Source organism: Eumetopias jubatus, unplaced genomic scaffold, assembly GCF_037043125.1.
Source record: "Eumetopias jubatus isolate StellerSeaLion01/CBP00866 unplaced genomic scaffold, mEumJub1_p1.0 scaffold_9, whole genome shotgun sequence".
In the NCBI taxonomy this organism is placed as follows: domain Eukaryota; kingdom Metazoa; phylum Chordata; class Mammalia; order Carnivora; family Otariidae; genus Eumetopias; species Eumetopias jubatus.
Window position 1 is genome coordinate 129,315,520 of NW_028274815.1, and position 15,049 is coordinate 129,330,568.

A 15,049-nucleotide genomic window follows, 5' to 3' on the forward strand; every position below is an offset into this window, starting at 1 on the left:
TGGCGAGTCATTGCAGCATCAGGCTGGGTTTCAAAGCCGTGTGCTCTTTGACCCAGTAGAGCTACCCTCGGGAACGGAGCCTGGATATTTGCTGTAACTGGTAATATCAGCAGTAGAAACAGCCTTAGTGTCCATTGACACGGGATTTGTTAAATTAGCCATGACATACTGATATGATGGATTTTATGCCACCCGGGAAAAGCATAACATAGATCTGAGTATGTTCTAAACGAGCTGATTTGGAAAAATCACAAAAATGTTTATTAGATAAGAAAAAAATTCAAGGAGAAGGGTGTGTGTACTATCCAGCTTGCAGACTTGTTTTAAAAAGATACATGTTTAGAGAAGAACATGGCTGAAGTGTTTTATTTATTTATTTATTTTTTAATAGATAGGTTTTTTTTTTTTAAGATTTTATTTATTTGACACACAGAGAGAGATAGCGAGAGAGAGAGAGAGAGAGCACAAGCAGGGGGAGTGGCAGGCAGAGGGGAGAAGCAGGCTTCCTGCATGAGCAGGGAGCCCGATGTGGGGCTCGATCCCAGGACTCTGGGATCATGACCTGAGCTGAAGGCAGCGGTTTAACCCACTGAGCCACCCAGGCGCCCCTGAAGTGTTTTAAAACAGCCTCTCTGTTTTATCATGTTCAACTATTTTAAAATACAGTCCTTGTCTCCCTGATTATTAGCCTATTCTGAGGGACGTCACAGTGTTAACAGGGAGCCTAGTGCTAGCAATTCATACGGTGCTTTTACACAAGCACCTGCTTGCCCAGAGAGTAGGTGTCGGACTCTTTCTGACTTGTGGAGTGAAGCCAAGGGTTGGAAATACCCCTCTTCCTGCAGATCCTGTGGGGACAAGCCCGTCTTCCAAATCTGTGGCAGCATCAGATGCGTGAAGTCACTCATTTAGCTTTGGTCGCCCTGGCAAGGAAGTTAACCGAGGGCCCTTTTCACACTAGTTATGTGGTACCTGCAGTCATTTGCTCTGAATTTTTGCCACTTTGCTGCAGTTGGGATCCTTGCTAATGACTGTTCGAGAAATGGGCAGATTCATATATTTATCATCTTCCCCGGTGGGAGAGTATTTACTTGCATGGGTATTTGACAGCTGGATCGTTAAATGAGGAGATTCTGAAAAAGCAAGCACGTGTGGCTTATGTGATAGAAGAAAACGAGCAAATCGAAGCACAGTCTCCACCAAGGCATTGGGTGCAGCAGGATTTTTCAGAAAATAAGCAACGTGTTATAGTGGATTCTGACTCACTGTGAAATGTTGGCTTGCTTTAGTGATCGAGTACCATGTCAGAAGAAAATAGTTGGGGCTGAATAATCCATTCTTTGGTTTGTTTCAGAAACATGTGTGTTTGCATTTCTTGGCCTGTCCATTTTTAGTTTCCCTCACAAGTTTGAAATTTCCTTTGTCATCTGGTGCATAGTAAGTATTTTCCTTGTTTTTTATTTAATTACTTATTGGTAGATCAATAACCACATGTTCTGGATTCATTTATGTAACTGTTAACTGCTCAAGGTCAACAGCTACATAGACACTCTTCTGTTTAAAGTTTCTTTTGTTAAAGAATCACAAACATACGATAAAGGGTAAGTGAATGAATATCCTTGGAAAAGAATGTTTTGCTTCTTTTTAAATTGTAAATGGCCTTAAAGGTTATGGTCTTCTCCAAAAAGTACAAGTTTCTGTGTTTCTATGTTAGATGGTAAAAGCAGCTTTCAGAATTGAACGCATAATTGATCATAACATGTAAAAGCATCATGCGTAAAAAAAAAAAAAAAATGTAAAAAATATAGCACAATGTTCACAGCGATTGTAGAATTGGGGATGACTTCTTTTCGTTTTCTACTTTTTCTGAACAATTTATAATGCACATACTTCTCACTGTGGTTTTCTTCAAATGTGTCCATTTTTGAGTATGACCTTGGACGGTTGTTAAAGTAAAGATTACCAGACCCTTACTTACCTCTCCAGAGGTTCACCCAGAACAGTCATCCCAGGTGAAGGTTTGGGAAACTTACCATTGGACTCCGGGCAGTAAGAGGAGACAAATTAAAAAATTAATTAATTAATTTAAAACAGTAGAACCAAATCTTTTGGGGGAGGGGAATGGAGGGGAATAAATGTTTAGTGTTTAAAGCAAAGGGGCAGTTTCTTCAGGCATCAGATGGAAGTGACATGAATGGCTTCTAACATGTGGGCATTTAGGCTGGTGCTCCCAGGTCTCTCATCCCTCAGTGTAAGCTTGACTTACACTTGACTTGCTGATTCATACTGCAATCCCTAATTTGATCTTTTTTTGTCCTTTTAAAATCCACCATTAATTTAAGACACATGAGAAGCACGCCTTACTGTTGCTCAATTATCATAATTCATCTTCAATTAACTTTTATTAACCAGTGCCACTTAACAGAAGCCAGCTATTGAGAGGCAGACCTTTTTTTTTTTTAGCACTGTCACCTACCATGTGCAAACCAGCGACGCCTACCTGTTTGGCCTGTGGGGAAACTGAGGCACAGAGGAGCTAAAAAAGAGCCCTAAGGGAAACGATGTTTCTCCTTGTAGTATGGGTGCTTCCACCTCTCAGTCAGCAGGAGCTCGTTGCTTTTGCTACTGTTACCTGTCCTCCAGACTCAGGTTTCAGGACAAAGAGAATAGCAAAAGTTGTTTACAGAAAGTATAATAGTCTTTAGTGTGCTCACTGGGTCAAAGGGGCCACATTTGGTCAAACCTGAAACACAAGTGAGGGAATCAAAGATAGGATTTCAGTGGGTGAAGCAAGGAGGTGGCTCCCTGTGCCGTGGGCTAGGAGCCAAAGGAAAATGAGAGGATGCTCTGGAGTGGGGGCTCTGTCTCCCCCAAGCACACAGGCAGGCCAGCCCTGCCTCTCCCGGAGATGGCCCCTGCTGTTCAGATGGGTTACCTCAGACTCGCTCAGTGGTCGAGGGCACAGGCTTTGGGGGCTGAATCGGGTTTGGGGCATGGCTCCCCACTTCCTGCCTGGGTCAGCTTGGACCAGTCCCTTAACCTCTCTCTGTCTCCATTTACTTTCCCTAAAATGGAGACAGTAATACCAGTAATAAGAGCATTGCAGGGATCTAAATTTAACAAGATATAATGCATATAAAATGCGTGGCACATTGTCCGATACATAAATGTTAGATGATTGGGAGCCATTGTTAATTTGACCATCCAAGGCAAACAGTCCAAAGCACATTCAATTTGTGCTTCTTAAAAGAATAAACTTAGAGCCTGCCGAATGTACATGTGTATGTTGTGTACATATTACTACGTTAGTTATGGTGAGAACTGAGATGAAAAAAGAGTAAATTAATAAGTAGTTCTAGGTATCCAATTAGATAAGATTTAAACCTTACCTAAAGCTATATTTTGTTAGGCCAAATTTGGGGATGGTTAGGAACCAAAAGCCTTGGCAAGCAATCGGCCAGGCAGGGCGCATGTGACCTCCTTCCAGAACCTACCTACACATTCCTTTTGCTTGGGGAGCAGCATTTACAAGCAGCATTGTGTGTAGGCCCTTCTCAATCATCCCTCCTTTCCGGGGCGGGGGGGCGGGGGGGTTGCTACGGGAGAGGCAGGAACACCTTGTCTGTCTCTCCAGAGCTAGCCCATTGGGAATGATTAGCGCAGGCCCGTCCCACAGTGGAGCACCTTTGGAGGAGTGAGATTGCCCTTAAGTTAATCCCTGGACACCTCGGCATGGCCTCTTGGCATTTGGTTTTGTTCTGTCACAGCTTAAAGCTGGCTTTGATACCTTGTTGGTCCTCTCTTCCTGGCTACGGAAACATAATGTACAAGGTGTGATCCTCTCCCAGACTCAGAAACTAGCATCTCCAGCAGCTCGCCCCAGCTGGGCCTCTGCCTCGCACTGTCATTCGTGTCTTTCATGGCCAAGGGTAAGGCTGCACTTGTTACGGGCGTGTCACAAGGTCTGGGTTAGCTTCAACAAGCTTCAGCTTGAAGGCCCGGAGGTTTCTGTCCAAAAGTTTGTCGCTGTTCACAGGTGCTGGTACTGTTTGGCAGAGCAGTGAACATTTTCCCTCTGTCCTACCTCCTGAATTTCTTCCGTGATCATAAAATCACACCGAAGATGATGTTCATCATGTGGTTTAGCGGTAAGTCCACTGTTGAATGAACACTGGAAGGAAAATAGCTCTTATTAAGGGCACACACAGCGTAGAGAGCGTGTGTGGTCTCTGCTGGAGCGCGTTGAAACCAGGCACCCCTCATAAGGCAAAAACCATACCAGCCTTGGGCAAGTCCCTCACAGACAGTGCCCCTCACAGGCTCCGTGCTGCAAGACAAATGGGTAGTGCGCGTCTCTTCTACACATGAGGAAGCCCAGGTTCAAGGGCAAAGGACTTGCTTGGGTTCCTGTGATGACAGGTGGAGCCAAGGTTTCCTGTCCTGTTCGCGCTCCTCTCGACGGACGGGCAGTCCGGGGCAGGACGCGCAGGGGGCAGCCCGCACCTGCCTGTACGTAGTGAGGGGCTCAGAAAAAGGTTCAAGTTTAAACTCTTTCGTGCTACAGACCAGGTTCGGATATGCTTTTCATTCAGAGTTCTGAGAGTTGATTGGGAACATTTTCAGTTTCTGTGCAAATTCCTGTACTCTTTAAAGGATAGGAATGATTTCATCTTTGGCTCCTGACGAACTGGATCCTTAGGCATCTTTAAATTTATTTTTGAGCAATACATCCAGTTCTTTGTACTTTCTTATTTAAATATTATAATTAAAATATTCTGTGTGGGTCGGGGTATAGCAACATGCTTTATAAGCTGTTTTCTATCCAACAGCGTATCTGTACATTTCTCGCAGATTTCTCTCCTCTTTCAAAAGGCCTTGTTTAAAATATATACATATGTATGTGTGTGTGAGGTATGTATGTAATGTTTAGCAAGAGAAACTTCTTTCTCAATCTTTTTTGCCAACGAGAAAAAAAATTTTTTGTAAAGTAGTTGATCCAAGATCTTAAAAATCTCACAATCTAAGGGATATATCAGATCCTTTACATGGTTGTGAGCAGTTTGGGAGGGGCAGGCATGATAAGAGACCTCTGTGGGGAATGGGGGTGCTGTTTTGAAGTGAAGAGCTGTTGGTCCCAGCTGTTGATGTTCCAGGCCATCCCAAGCTCTCTCTCCACACATGTTCACCCTCTTTCCTGGATCCTCAACCTCTGTCTCTACTGAGACATCATCATTGAAACTCCTGAAGATTCTTCTCTTTCCCGGCAAAAAACCAGCAACTTCAACCATAATCCCTTCCGCACACCCCCTCCAGCTGCTTCCCATCTCCCATTGCAGCCAGACCTCCTTAAGTGGGCTGTCCTCCCCTGTTTTCTCTTCTTCCTCACCTCCTGTTCATGGGCCTGGACTTGGCCTTACCCGGGTCACCTAGCAACCTTTTGCAGCCAAGACCTGCATGGGGCAGCCCTTGTCCGGTCCACCTCCACGGCTTTGAGCTCCTTCTTCCCACCGACCTGCTTTCTGCCTGGAGACCCTCTTCCCTGGGCCTCCAGGCCATGCTCCTGGTTGCCCTCCTTCCCTTTGGGTCTTCTCAGGTTCCCCTCCTCCTTTACCAACCCCTCAAACACTGGCATCCTCAGGACTCAGCCCCAGACCTGCTTCTGCTCTTTTGTTCTCACAAGCTCACCCATCCCTGTGGCACCAACGTCCATCAAGTTCCCACACTCCCAAAGCTGTTTGCTCTTAGATCTCGATTCGTGTCTAAATCCTCCTTCGACACTGTGAAGATCTCATTGTCTAGGACTGAATTTACCTTCCTTCCCAACCTCTTCTTTGCCCACGTCCCCTTCCACGGGAAACAGAATGTGGGTTACAGCAGAGGCGCGGCTAACTCAGCGCTTGCTGTGTGTACAGCTGTCCTGCGCCGAGCGTTTTGTCCTCCGGCCACCGACCTGGCAGGCCCTGTTTCTGGTCCCGTGTGACAGGTGGAGAGGTGGAGTTGAATCTGTCACTTCGGCCCGAGAGGCCTGGGGGAAAGCAGGGAGCCGGGGGGTGACCCCAGGAGCCAGACTCCAGACCTCACGCCCAGACCACCGTGCAGCACAGCCTCTTGGGACACCCTGCCGTCGTCCGTGCCCTTCCCTTCCCCGGCCACCCCACCTCCCACTCACCCCTGTGGCCTGTTGCTTCCACTCTCCGTGTCTCTCTCAATTCTGTCCCCTTTCTGTGTCCCCGTCTTGGGTGTGCACTGCCGCTGCAGTCAGACCCCCATCCTTCCGTGAGGCTCCAGCCTCCATGTCTCGTCAGACCCTTCGTGTGCCCTGCCCCATTCTCCCCTTCTTCGGGCGCTCACCATGGCACAAGCCCTTGTCTGGGGTCTCCCACCTGTTCCCTTCTGTGGGGCACCAGGCAAGCCGGGACGTTCCCCAGAAAGTGCTGTTTCCCAGCTCAGTGCAGCCCCTCAGCCCAGCCAGCCGCCATGCAGGGCAGCACAACCAGAAGCAAGGAAGACGCCATGATGCAGCTCTCAGCAGCCTCTGGCCCGCAGCAGAGCAGCGCCGAGCCTGTCGGTGCGGCCAGGAGCTGCTTAAGAGCAGCATCTTCAGAAACAAGGGGCCATTGGATAAATCGCCTTCTTTGCTGTTGCCTGGAACGCTGTGTGGCCCCGGGAGATGCATCCTTTCCTCAGTCTCGCTTCCTCATCTGCATGTGGTGGAGAATGGTAGGCCCTGCTTTACCAGCCGCCCTGTGAAGTTCCAGTGAGATTGTGCACACAGAGCCCTTAGCACCGGGCCTGGCCACACGCACAGGGATGGCTCAGTCTGCACCAGCTGTCGGATTTCTAAAATGTGAGCGTTGGGCTGGACAAGTCCCCAGGCACGCACGCACGCACACACACCTGGTGCTTCATGGCCTGGACGGGTCACCTCATTTGACCTACTCGGCCACCCCGTGAAGTGGAAGTGGATGTGGTCAGACCCCACTTCTCTGCAGCCTGCTTTTCTCACACCCCAGAGCCCCACGGGAGGCGCTCACCCTCCACAGTAGGATGTGTTAGAACATTCGACTGGTGTGAGGCAGGGCTGGGCCCAGGTCCCCAGGGCTCCCAGTCAGTGACGCAGCTCCTCTCACCCCCCTCCTTGCCCCCAGGCCTGCGGGGGGCCATCCCCTACGCCCTGAGCCTGCACCTGGACCTGGAGCCCATGGAGAAGCGGCAGCTCATCGGCACCACCACCATCATCATCGTGCTTTTCACCATCCTGCTGCTGGGCGGCAGCACCATGCCCCTCATCCGCCTCGTGGACATCGAGGACGCCAAGGCGCGCCGCAGGAGCAAGAAGGACGTCAACCTCAGCAAGACCGAGAAGATGGTTGGTGCCGCGGGGGCCCGGGGCGGGGGCAGGGGCTTGGTCTCCACCGCAGCTGGGAAGTGGGGAAATGAGACACGATTTGAGGATCTCGGCACCTACACACACTCAGGAGGAAGTTGAAGTGGAGTTCTGCGGCCCTTTGTGGGTTGTCTGTCCACAGAGGCCGTGGAGTGGGAGCGCGGACCCACGTCAGGCTGTCCTGGCATCACCCTGTGGAAGGTTTTAAAGTCACGTCATCCCCCTCCCCGACAACATTTACTGAGGGCCTCCTGCTGGGGGCCTGAGGAGGGGAAGGTGCTTGCGGTGCCTTCCCCCAAGGACAGACAAGCGAGGTGTCCAGGGCCCAGCTGCAGTGAGCCGGAGGCTCCCAGATCCCTGCCTCCTCCCAGCCACCCTCCTGCCCCTGTGGCTGCCCCTGCTGGGCTGTCTGTCCCGGGCGTCAGCGGCGGTGGTGGCCTCCTTGCCCTGTGTTGACCCTTACTTAGGCCCCCTGTGCTGAGCCAGGCTCCCTGACAGGAGCAGAGGCTGGCCTTGGCCTCTCAGCCCACCTTCCGGCACCGCCCCCGCCCTCCCACCCCCAGTTCTAGAAATGCCTCTTTTTCTAGTTCCCTTATTTGAGGCCATCAGTAACTTTATTGTCAAGAAAAGCAGAGAAATCCTCAACCGGAAGACAGTGACGGGGACACAGCCCACTTTCCCACTGGGGAGCTCGGGTCTGGCCGGATCTTGGTCTCGGGCCTGTGTGTGGCCCTGGCCCGTGTCTCAGCCAAGGCCCTGCTGGGAGGAAGCCCTCGGGTGGTCACAGGCGGGTGATCACGGGTGGGGTTGGCTCAGTGGGACCTTCTCACTCTCAGAGGCCCGTCTCCAGCCACCCCCATCCCCCAACTTTCTGTTTTGTTCTTAACAACAGCCCCAGTACAGGTTCTCAGACCTTTCAGAGGGTGGCAGAATCAGTGGAGGGCTCCGGTCTTCCCAGGTCTGGGCTGCGGCCGGAGAGAATTTGCATTTTGAGCAGGTTGCCAGGTGCCGCTGCCCTGCGGGTCCCGCAGCCATGCTTGCTGAAGCCTGGCTCCCACGGAACCAGGATGCTTGCCCAGCGGAAGAGCAGCTGCTATTTAGGGAATGTTTTCTGCGGCATGGGCACTGTGGTTGTGCTCTCCTCGCACCAGTCTCAGGTTGCCCTGATAACCCACAGGAAGCAGGTGCTCTCTGCTCATCCCCATTTTGCAGACGAGAGTGCTGAGGCACAGAGGGGTCACGGACTCCATAGTCTGTGCTCTTCACCACCACGCTCTCCATCAGCACTCTCAAGGTAGAGGTCCCTGGATCGGCAGCATCCCTGGGAACTTGTCGGAAATGCAAATTAGTGGGCCCCATCCCAGACCTGCTGAATCAGAACTCTGCAGGTGGGCCTGGGGGGGGCCAGCATTTTGTGGGTTCATAAGCCCTCCAGGTGATTCTCCCCGCCCCCTCCCACACCCTGCACCCGCTCCACCCCCAGGCCCCCAGTGGAGACCACTTAGCTGTGGCTTCAGAGCCGCTCCTCCAGCCGCCAGGCAGATGCTACATTTACACCTTGGTGGCCTTGGGTCGTCCCTGCAGGGCGTGGGGCTTTTCTGGGCCTGGGGCCTGGAGATGTGCTGGCGTTGACCCTGTAAACCGGAGACCTCCTCCCCCTGCAGACCTGCCCTGCCACGGGGTAGCTGCTCTCATTCCTCTCCAGTTCCCCCCAAGATGGCCCCCCCCAACACACACACACACTGACAGGCTGGCCAGCGCCAGCCTGGAGCAGAACCCCAGCTAGTGCAACTGCCAGCAAAAATGACAGAAGGAACCCCCCTTGTTCAGTTTGCTGCGAATGAGATCACCCAGAATGGCAGTTCCCAGTCCTGCCTGCCCATTAGAATCACCTGGAAAGCTTACAAACCAAACCCCAGCCCACAAATAAATTGATTTATTCATAATTCTGATTTATTCCTGGGTATCCATCACGTTTTTATAAACCTTCCCACCTCCCTGTGGGCTCCCAGGAGCTGCTTTGCTGCCCACAGATGCCCTGCACTGATTCGAAAGCACAGTTAGGGTTGGGGACACAGGTGGCTGCTGGGTAGGCGGGGGGGGGGCAGTGTGTGTGCCCTGGAAGAGGCCGGCTGATGACCCTCGGACGACCTTCCCTCCCCATACAGGGCAACACCATCGAGTCAGAGCACTTGTCGGAGCTCACGGAGGAGGAGTATGAAGCCCACTACATCAGGCGGCAGGACCTCAAAGGCTTTGTGTGGCTGGACGCCAAGTACCTGAACCCCTTCTTCACGCGGCGGCTAACTCAGGAGGTGGGACACCGGCGCGCACCACATGGCTAGGGGTCCCCGGTCTCCCTCCCCCAGGATCTGCAGGGGCTGACAGGGGGTGCGTGGGGGTGGGGCCAGCCAGGCTCGGCCTTCTTCCCAGGCTGGCAGCTGGATATGCTGTGGAACTCGGCATCTGCTGTTTTTCCTTCACTGCCGTTTTTAGTGCCGGTTTAATAATAGACTTGTGAACACAGTTGGGTTTTCCTGGATGATAGACGCAGGACATTGATCGGCTACTGAATCTGAGCTGAAAATTTCAAACATGCCGGGGCCTCAGGCAGTGGCCCACGGCTCAGGGCTCGTGTTCCATCCCTCCGGGGACTGCTGGCCTCTGGGCGACAGTGGATGACCCAGTCTCGTCACTTCATTTCCGAGCCCATGTTCCCGCCCCGGCAGTCACGGTTGCTGTCAGCGTGGGAATTTCTCTTGCTTCGCTTCATCCTCCCAACAACCTGTGTCGTAGCTGCAGCTTCTCTCTCACCAGACAGCTGGGGAGACCGAGACCCAGAGAGGTGCAGTAACCCCCCAAGGTCAAACAGCCAAGACACGGCAGAGGTGGGAGCAGAGCCCTGTTTTTTAACATCACACCAGCCAGCCTCCTGCTGCTGTCTCTGAGTGACGCCTCCTGTTCTCTTCACCCCCGTGGAGAAAAATCCCAGCTTGAGCTGGTTGGTTAGCACTTGGAAATTGCCTGTGGCCACGTGCCCCTTGGCCCGTCTCCCCTACACCCCCGCGAGGTACACAGCAGCTCCCCTGTCCCTCGGCCCTGACCCAGACCCACTGACGAGGCCCTGGTTGTGTCTCCTGCTCCAGGACCTCCACCACGGGCGCATCCAGATGAAAACCCTCACCAACAAGTGGTACGAGGAGGTGCGCCAGGGCCCCTCCGGCTCCGAAGACGACGAGCAGGAGCTGCTGTGACGGAGCAGGGCGCCCCGTCCGGCCTCCTCGCGGCTCCCGCGACGGACGCTCGCATGTGGCAGCCTCCTCAGGGGAGATGGAAGCAGCGGGAAGTGAAGGCCGTCCCTGGCTCTCGGAGCCGGCTGTCTACTTCTGAAGTAGGTCATGTCCCCGGGCTGAACGGAGCCAGACCCCTTCTCAGCCCGCAGATCGGAGGGAACAGCTGTCCAGGTACACCTTCCTTCCGCTTCTGCGGCCAGAGTGCAGAGTCCTCTGCTGGACTGAGGGGCCTGAGAAGAGAGGCCATGCCCCGCTGTGGAGCCTGCCGTGAGCGGGGCTGCTGGGGAGCTGGGGGAGCTTGCAGCTTCTGCCATTCCCACCCACGGCCTTCATCACGGGAGTGCCTGTTCTAGCAGCGCGAGGAGCCAGCCGCCATTTCCCTTTGGTCATCGAGGTGCCTCTGGTCTCAGCAGCAGCAGTTCTGACCCAAGGAGCGGGCTCGGGAATCTGGGAAACCTCACGCTCCCCTTTGTGATGTTGCTTGAGAAGGAAAAACCGAGTGACCTTTTCCTTTACCTCCGCCTGGGACCTTGCAGGCCATCCCCCTGAGTGACAAGCGGCCACTGCTCTCCTCTGGGAGTAGTGTGAATGTTTACGCTGGTTCGGAGCAGGGGCACACAGGCCCCTTGGAAGCCTGCATCCTTGGGTTTCTCGGGGTGAGCGAGCCTATTCTGTGGGGTGAGCGCGCCCTCTGGAGGGAGAAGCTAGGAGTTACAGGGCTTGCGGAGGCCTGCATCCGCTGTCTGAATTCCGTTTTAATTCATGCCCTCTGACAAAGCAGTGAGAGCCTAGCAGTCACCTCCCCCGCTCAGTGGACCTCCTTGGTCCAGAGGCCCCATTTCCTAATGCCCACTGTTCGCCTGCTGCCACCTTCACTGCTAATCAGCATTTCCTCTTTCCCTGCCCCAGGTCTCTCCCGGCTCGGGTCCCGGCTCCGGTCCCAGCTCGCCAGAGCCCTGGGGCCGGGGCCAGAGTGTGCTCCTCCCCAGCCGCCCCCGCCCAGGACCCGCTCGCAGAGCGTCTGTACGTGCTCTTTCCGTCTCACACGCCCCGCCCCGTCCCTGTGGGCCTGGCCCCGGCTACCTAGGGTGAGGAGCTGCCGGTCATGTCCAGGCGGAGTGGAGTTACTGACTTTCGCCTCCGCTCCTCCCCTGCCCTTAATAAACCTCGTCCCTGCAAGCCACAGGGCCAGTGGCAACTCCCCTAGGTGGCTCGGGGTCGCTGCCTGGGGTGGCTTAATTCGTCATGTGCATGTCCGTGGTTCTCTGGAGGGACGCGGCGGGCCAGCACAGGCCCCGGGCTGACAGCACATACGTCTCCATCTGTTCTGCCTCAGGCAGCGTGGCTCTGTCTCTCAGGAAGGACTGATTTCAGAGCCCACCAGGCCAGACCCATTTCCCCGAAGTATGAGGCCGGTCAGGCAGGAAGCACGTGGTTTCCTTTTTATGCATGAAAAGTAAATCTGTACTTGATAGGGTTAAAATATGGTCAGTTGTCTTTTTGTAACCTCCCACTTTAACCCCATAATTTAAGCCAAATAGGAGTATTTTACTCCACCTAAGACCTTCACTTGGAGGAGTAATACCATCCATAATTCTGGTCTCCATCATTTCCTACTTAATTTTAGTGGAAAAGTAAGAGAAGAGGTCAAAGAGGGAGGGAACCTTTGTCCACACCTGGTGAGGTCTTGACTAGAGCGTTCCCCAATCCATAAGTCATTTACCTTCTCCTTTGAAGTTCAGGATCTGAGCTCAGAAGTGTAACTTGCATGGCAAACTCAATAGTTTACCAGAAAATTTGGTGGGGCGGGGGCTATGAATTCACAGATAAAGCAGTGAAAACAGGATCTTTTCAATTCAGACTGCCCCTTGTCACCAGGTCCCACCTGGCCTCCTACTTTTAGCTGAGACCTGAAAATGACCCTGTAGTCGAGTCCCCAAGGTGGAAGGTCCCCAAGGCCTGGCTTAGTGGGCAGGGGGCACCTTTCCTCGCAGGTCCCAGCACCAGCTTGGGTCTCCCGTGAGCCTCTTCTGCCCCCTGCTGAAGGGAAGCTTTGGTGGGCTGGAGCGCATTCCCACGGGGACAGGGGCAACCCGTGTTCCTCAGGTCTGTCTCTTCACCTTTGCCACAGGCAGAGCCCATGGCGATATATTTTTCTGGTGGATTTTTTTCAGGTGTCTTTGCCTGAGAATCAGAAATTTGCTGCTGTCTACCTTAACATACCTAATAATTCTACTATTTGGGGCAATAAATGCCTACTAGATAAAAAAAAAATACTCAGCATAACTACGATTTCCCACAGATTTATTTCCTTCTAGGTCTAGGCCATGGGAGAGCTGTAGCACATAGACCAGGTCATACTTCGGAGGGCAGTGAAGGCTCTGAAGTGTGTGAGCGCCTGTGGGGAAGCTGGACGGCTAGCCAGTGAACTCAGAAGACGTGCTGGTCTTGGGGAGCCATGTGGTGACAAGCCGCACACCCAAGGCTCCCCCTGCCGCCCTGTCGTTGTAGGACTCCTGGGAACAACCATACCCCGAGGCTTGCGGTGTGGGGCGTGACAGGGAAAGGAGCTGGCTTGTCCTAGGTCCCCAGAGATCAGGGTTTAGGCTGGGCTGAGCCAGGGCCAGGCAGAAAGAAGGTGGCTCAGTTCCATGGTCGGGTGCTCAGACACTCAGCCCGAGGGGAGAACAAGAAAACCTCCCGCACCCAGGCCAGCTACCTTGCTTCACAGTGGAAATGCTGGCCAGGCCTTGGCTGACAGAAGGCCAAGGGGCAGGGCCTGGCCCAGAATGGTGGCCGCCCCGGAGTACCCCCCGTCGGCCTAGGGAGGCCCTGGTTTGCCTGCAGATTCCTTGGTGCACAGTGAAGTGTGGAAAGATGGGTGAGCGGGGATCCTCCTGTCCCTGAAACCTATGTCAGAGGTGCCGTCGGCAAGACTTGGCCCTGTGAGGTCTCAGGTCCACCTGCGCACAGGGGCCGGGGCATTTGGCAGGGTCCTCGGCGGCTGGCCACAGCCGCTTCCGCTTTGGTGGAGCGAGTGAGGGTGGCGCACGGTGGTGGCCGGCTTCCCAGCTAAGTCATGGATGTCACAGGTACAAGCCTCAGAGCTGGGCCGTGCTTCAAGAGCAAGGAAGAATCGGCAGCAATGATCTGCCATTATTCGGGCTTCAAACGCAGAGAAAGGGCACCCACCGCCCCCCACCCCCCCCCCCGCCATTGCCACGTGTCTCCCGCCGGCCGGTGGTGTAGGAAACCCACCCCGACCCATGCTCCCAAGCAGCCCGCGCCCTGAAGCGCTGTGCTCCCAGCGCCTCGGTCTCCAAAGCCCCAGCCAGGACTGTCTTAAACGAAAACGGCCCCAGTGAGAGGATTCCACCCCGGTGCCTGCTGTCTCACGCAAGCGGAGCTGGACGTGCCGGAGCTTCCACTGCCCTTGGCCACGAGACCAAAGAAGGCCGGCTTGACAGTCCCCCCGGGGCCACCCCATTTCTTGGCCCTCCCCGCCCTCTCACCGGTGAGCTGACTGGTCCGTGTGTGAGCCGCCGGGCAAGAGCAAGCGCACCTGTCACCGACGTAGGCCCTGCGGAAGAGTCCCTTCTGGAAGCCCCAGGCCTGCTCTGCCGCTCTCCCTCGCGGCCGGGCTCCGAGGTTCGTGGCTCCCCCCAAGGCTGGGACAAGGTCTCCGATGCGGCCCCGGCCAAGCTTGATCTGCTCTTTGTATTCTTCCAAGTGATTTTCTTTGTAAAAATGAAGGGTTGTTTTTTAAGTACTGCTTTTTTATTTGTTTTAAGGACCTTTAGGAAGGTCAGGCTTATTCTCTGTCCTCCCCCATGTAAGTTTTGAGGTGTTGGTTAGGTCCTGGTTCCTGAGAAATGATTTGCTGCTCTTCGGGATGGGGCTTCAGAGGGGCTGGGTCCGGGACAGGGTACCCGCAGCTGCCGTGCTGGAGCCCCCGCTTCATTTCACTGGACTCTGCCAAGAATGCAGAAATGACTGGAAAACTGTAATGTCACTGGATACTTATTTAGAAATAAAAGTGAATGCTGCTGGATCAGAGGCAGTTTCTGTGTTTGTTGGTTCAGGTGGCAAATAGCATGGGTCACACACTCCTGGACTCAGCTCTGTGTCACCACCTACCGGACTCGGGGGGAGGGGGCGGGGTGGGGCCGCCAGCAGCAGACGTGTTGCCTGAGCCGTGCAGTGGGCTTCGGATCAGGCAGGCCTGGGCCTATTCCTACCCTTGCCCCTTAGTGAGGAGCACGGGAGGCCAAGTGGAAGGGTCTAGCACAGGCCCAGCTTCCAGCCAGCCCACAGCTGCAGCCACCTGCAGGTGCCAGGAATCCATCCTCCCCAGGACTCCCTGGGCTGC

The 15,049-nt window shown here is 54.1% G+C and overlaps 1 protein-coding gene across 10 annotated transcripts in view; it reads left to right on the forward strand.

Moving 5' to 3' along the window:
- The window catches only part of SLC9A8 (solute carrier family 9 member A8), a 68,328-nt gene extending 53,594 nt beyond the window's left edge, over positions 1–14,734 (forward strand). For 6 of the 10 annotated variants that reach the window (XM_028125250.2, XM_028125251.2, XM_028125252.2 and 3 more), the window contains 5 exons: positions 1,355–1,437; positions 4,037–4,148; positions 7,149–7,369; positions 9,556–9,702; positions 10,534–14,734. In XM_028125250.2, coding sequence (XP_027981051.1) covers positions 1,355–1,437; positions 4,037–4,148; positions 7,149–7,369; positions 9,556–9,702; positions 10,534–10,641 — 671 coding nt within the window. In that variant the 3' untranslated portion in view covers positions 10,642–14,734. Of the gene's footprint in view, positions 1–1,354; positions 1,438–4,036; positions 4,149–7,148; positions 7,370–9,555; positions 9,703–10,204; positions 10,389–10,533 lie in introns of all 10 variants that reach the window. The other 4 variants (XR_003612592.2, XR_003612590.2, XR_003612589.2 and 1 more) reach the window with 4 other exon arrangements.
- Positions 14,735–15,049: the final 315 nt, after the last annotated feature.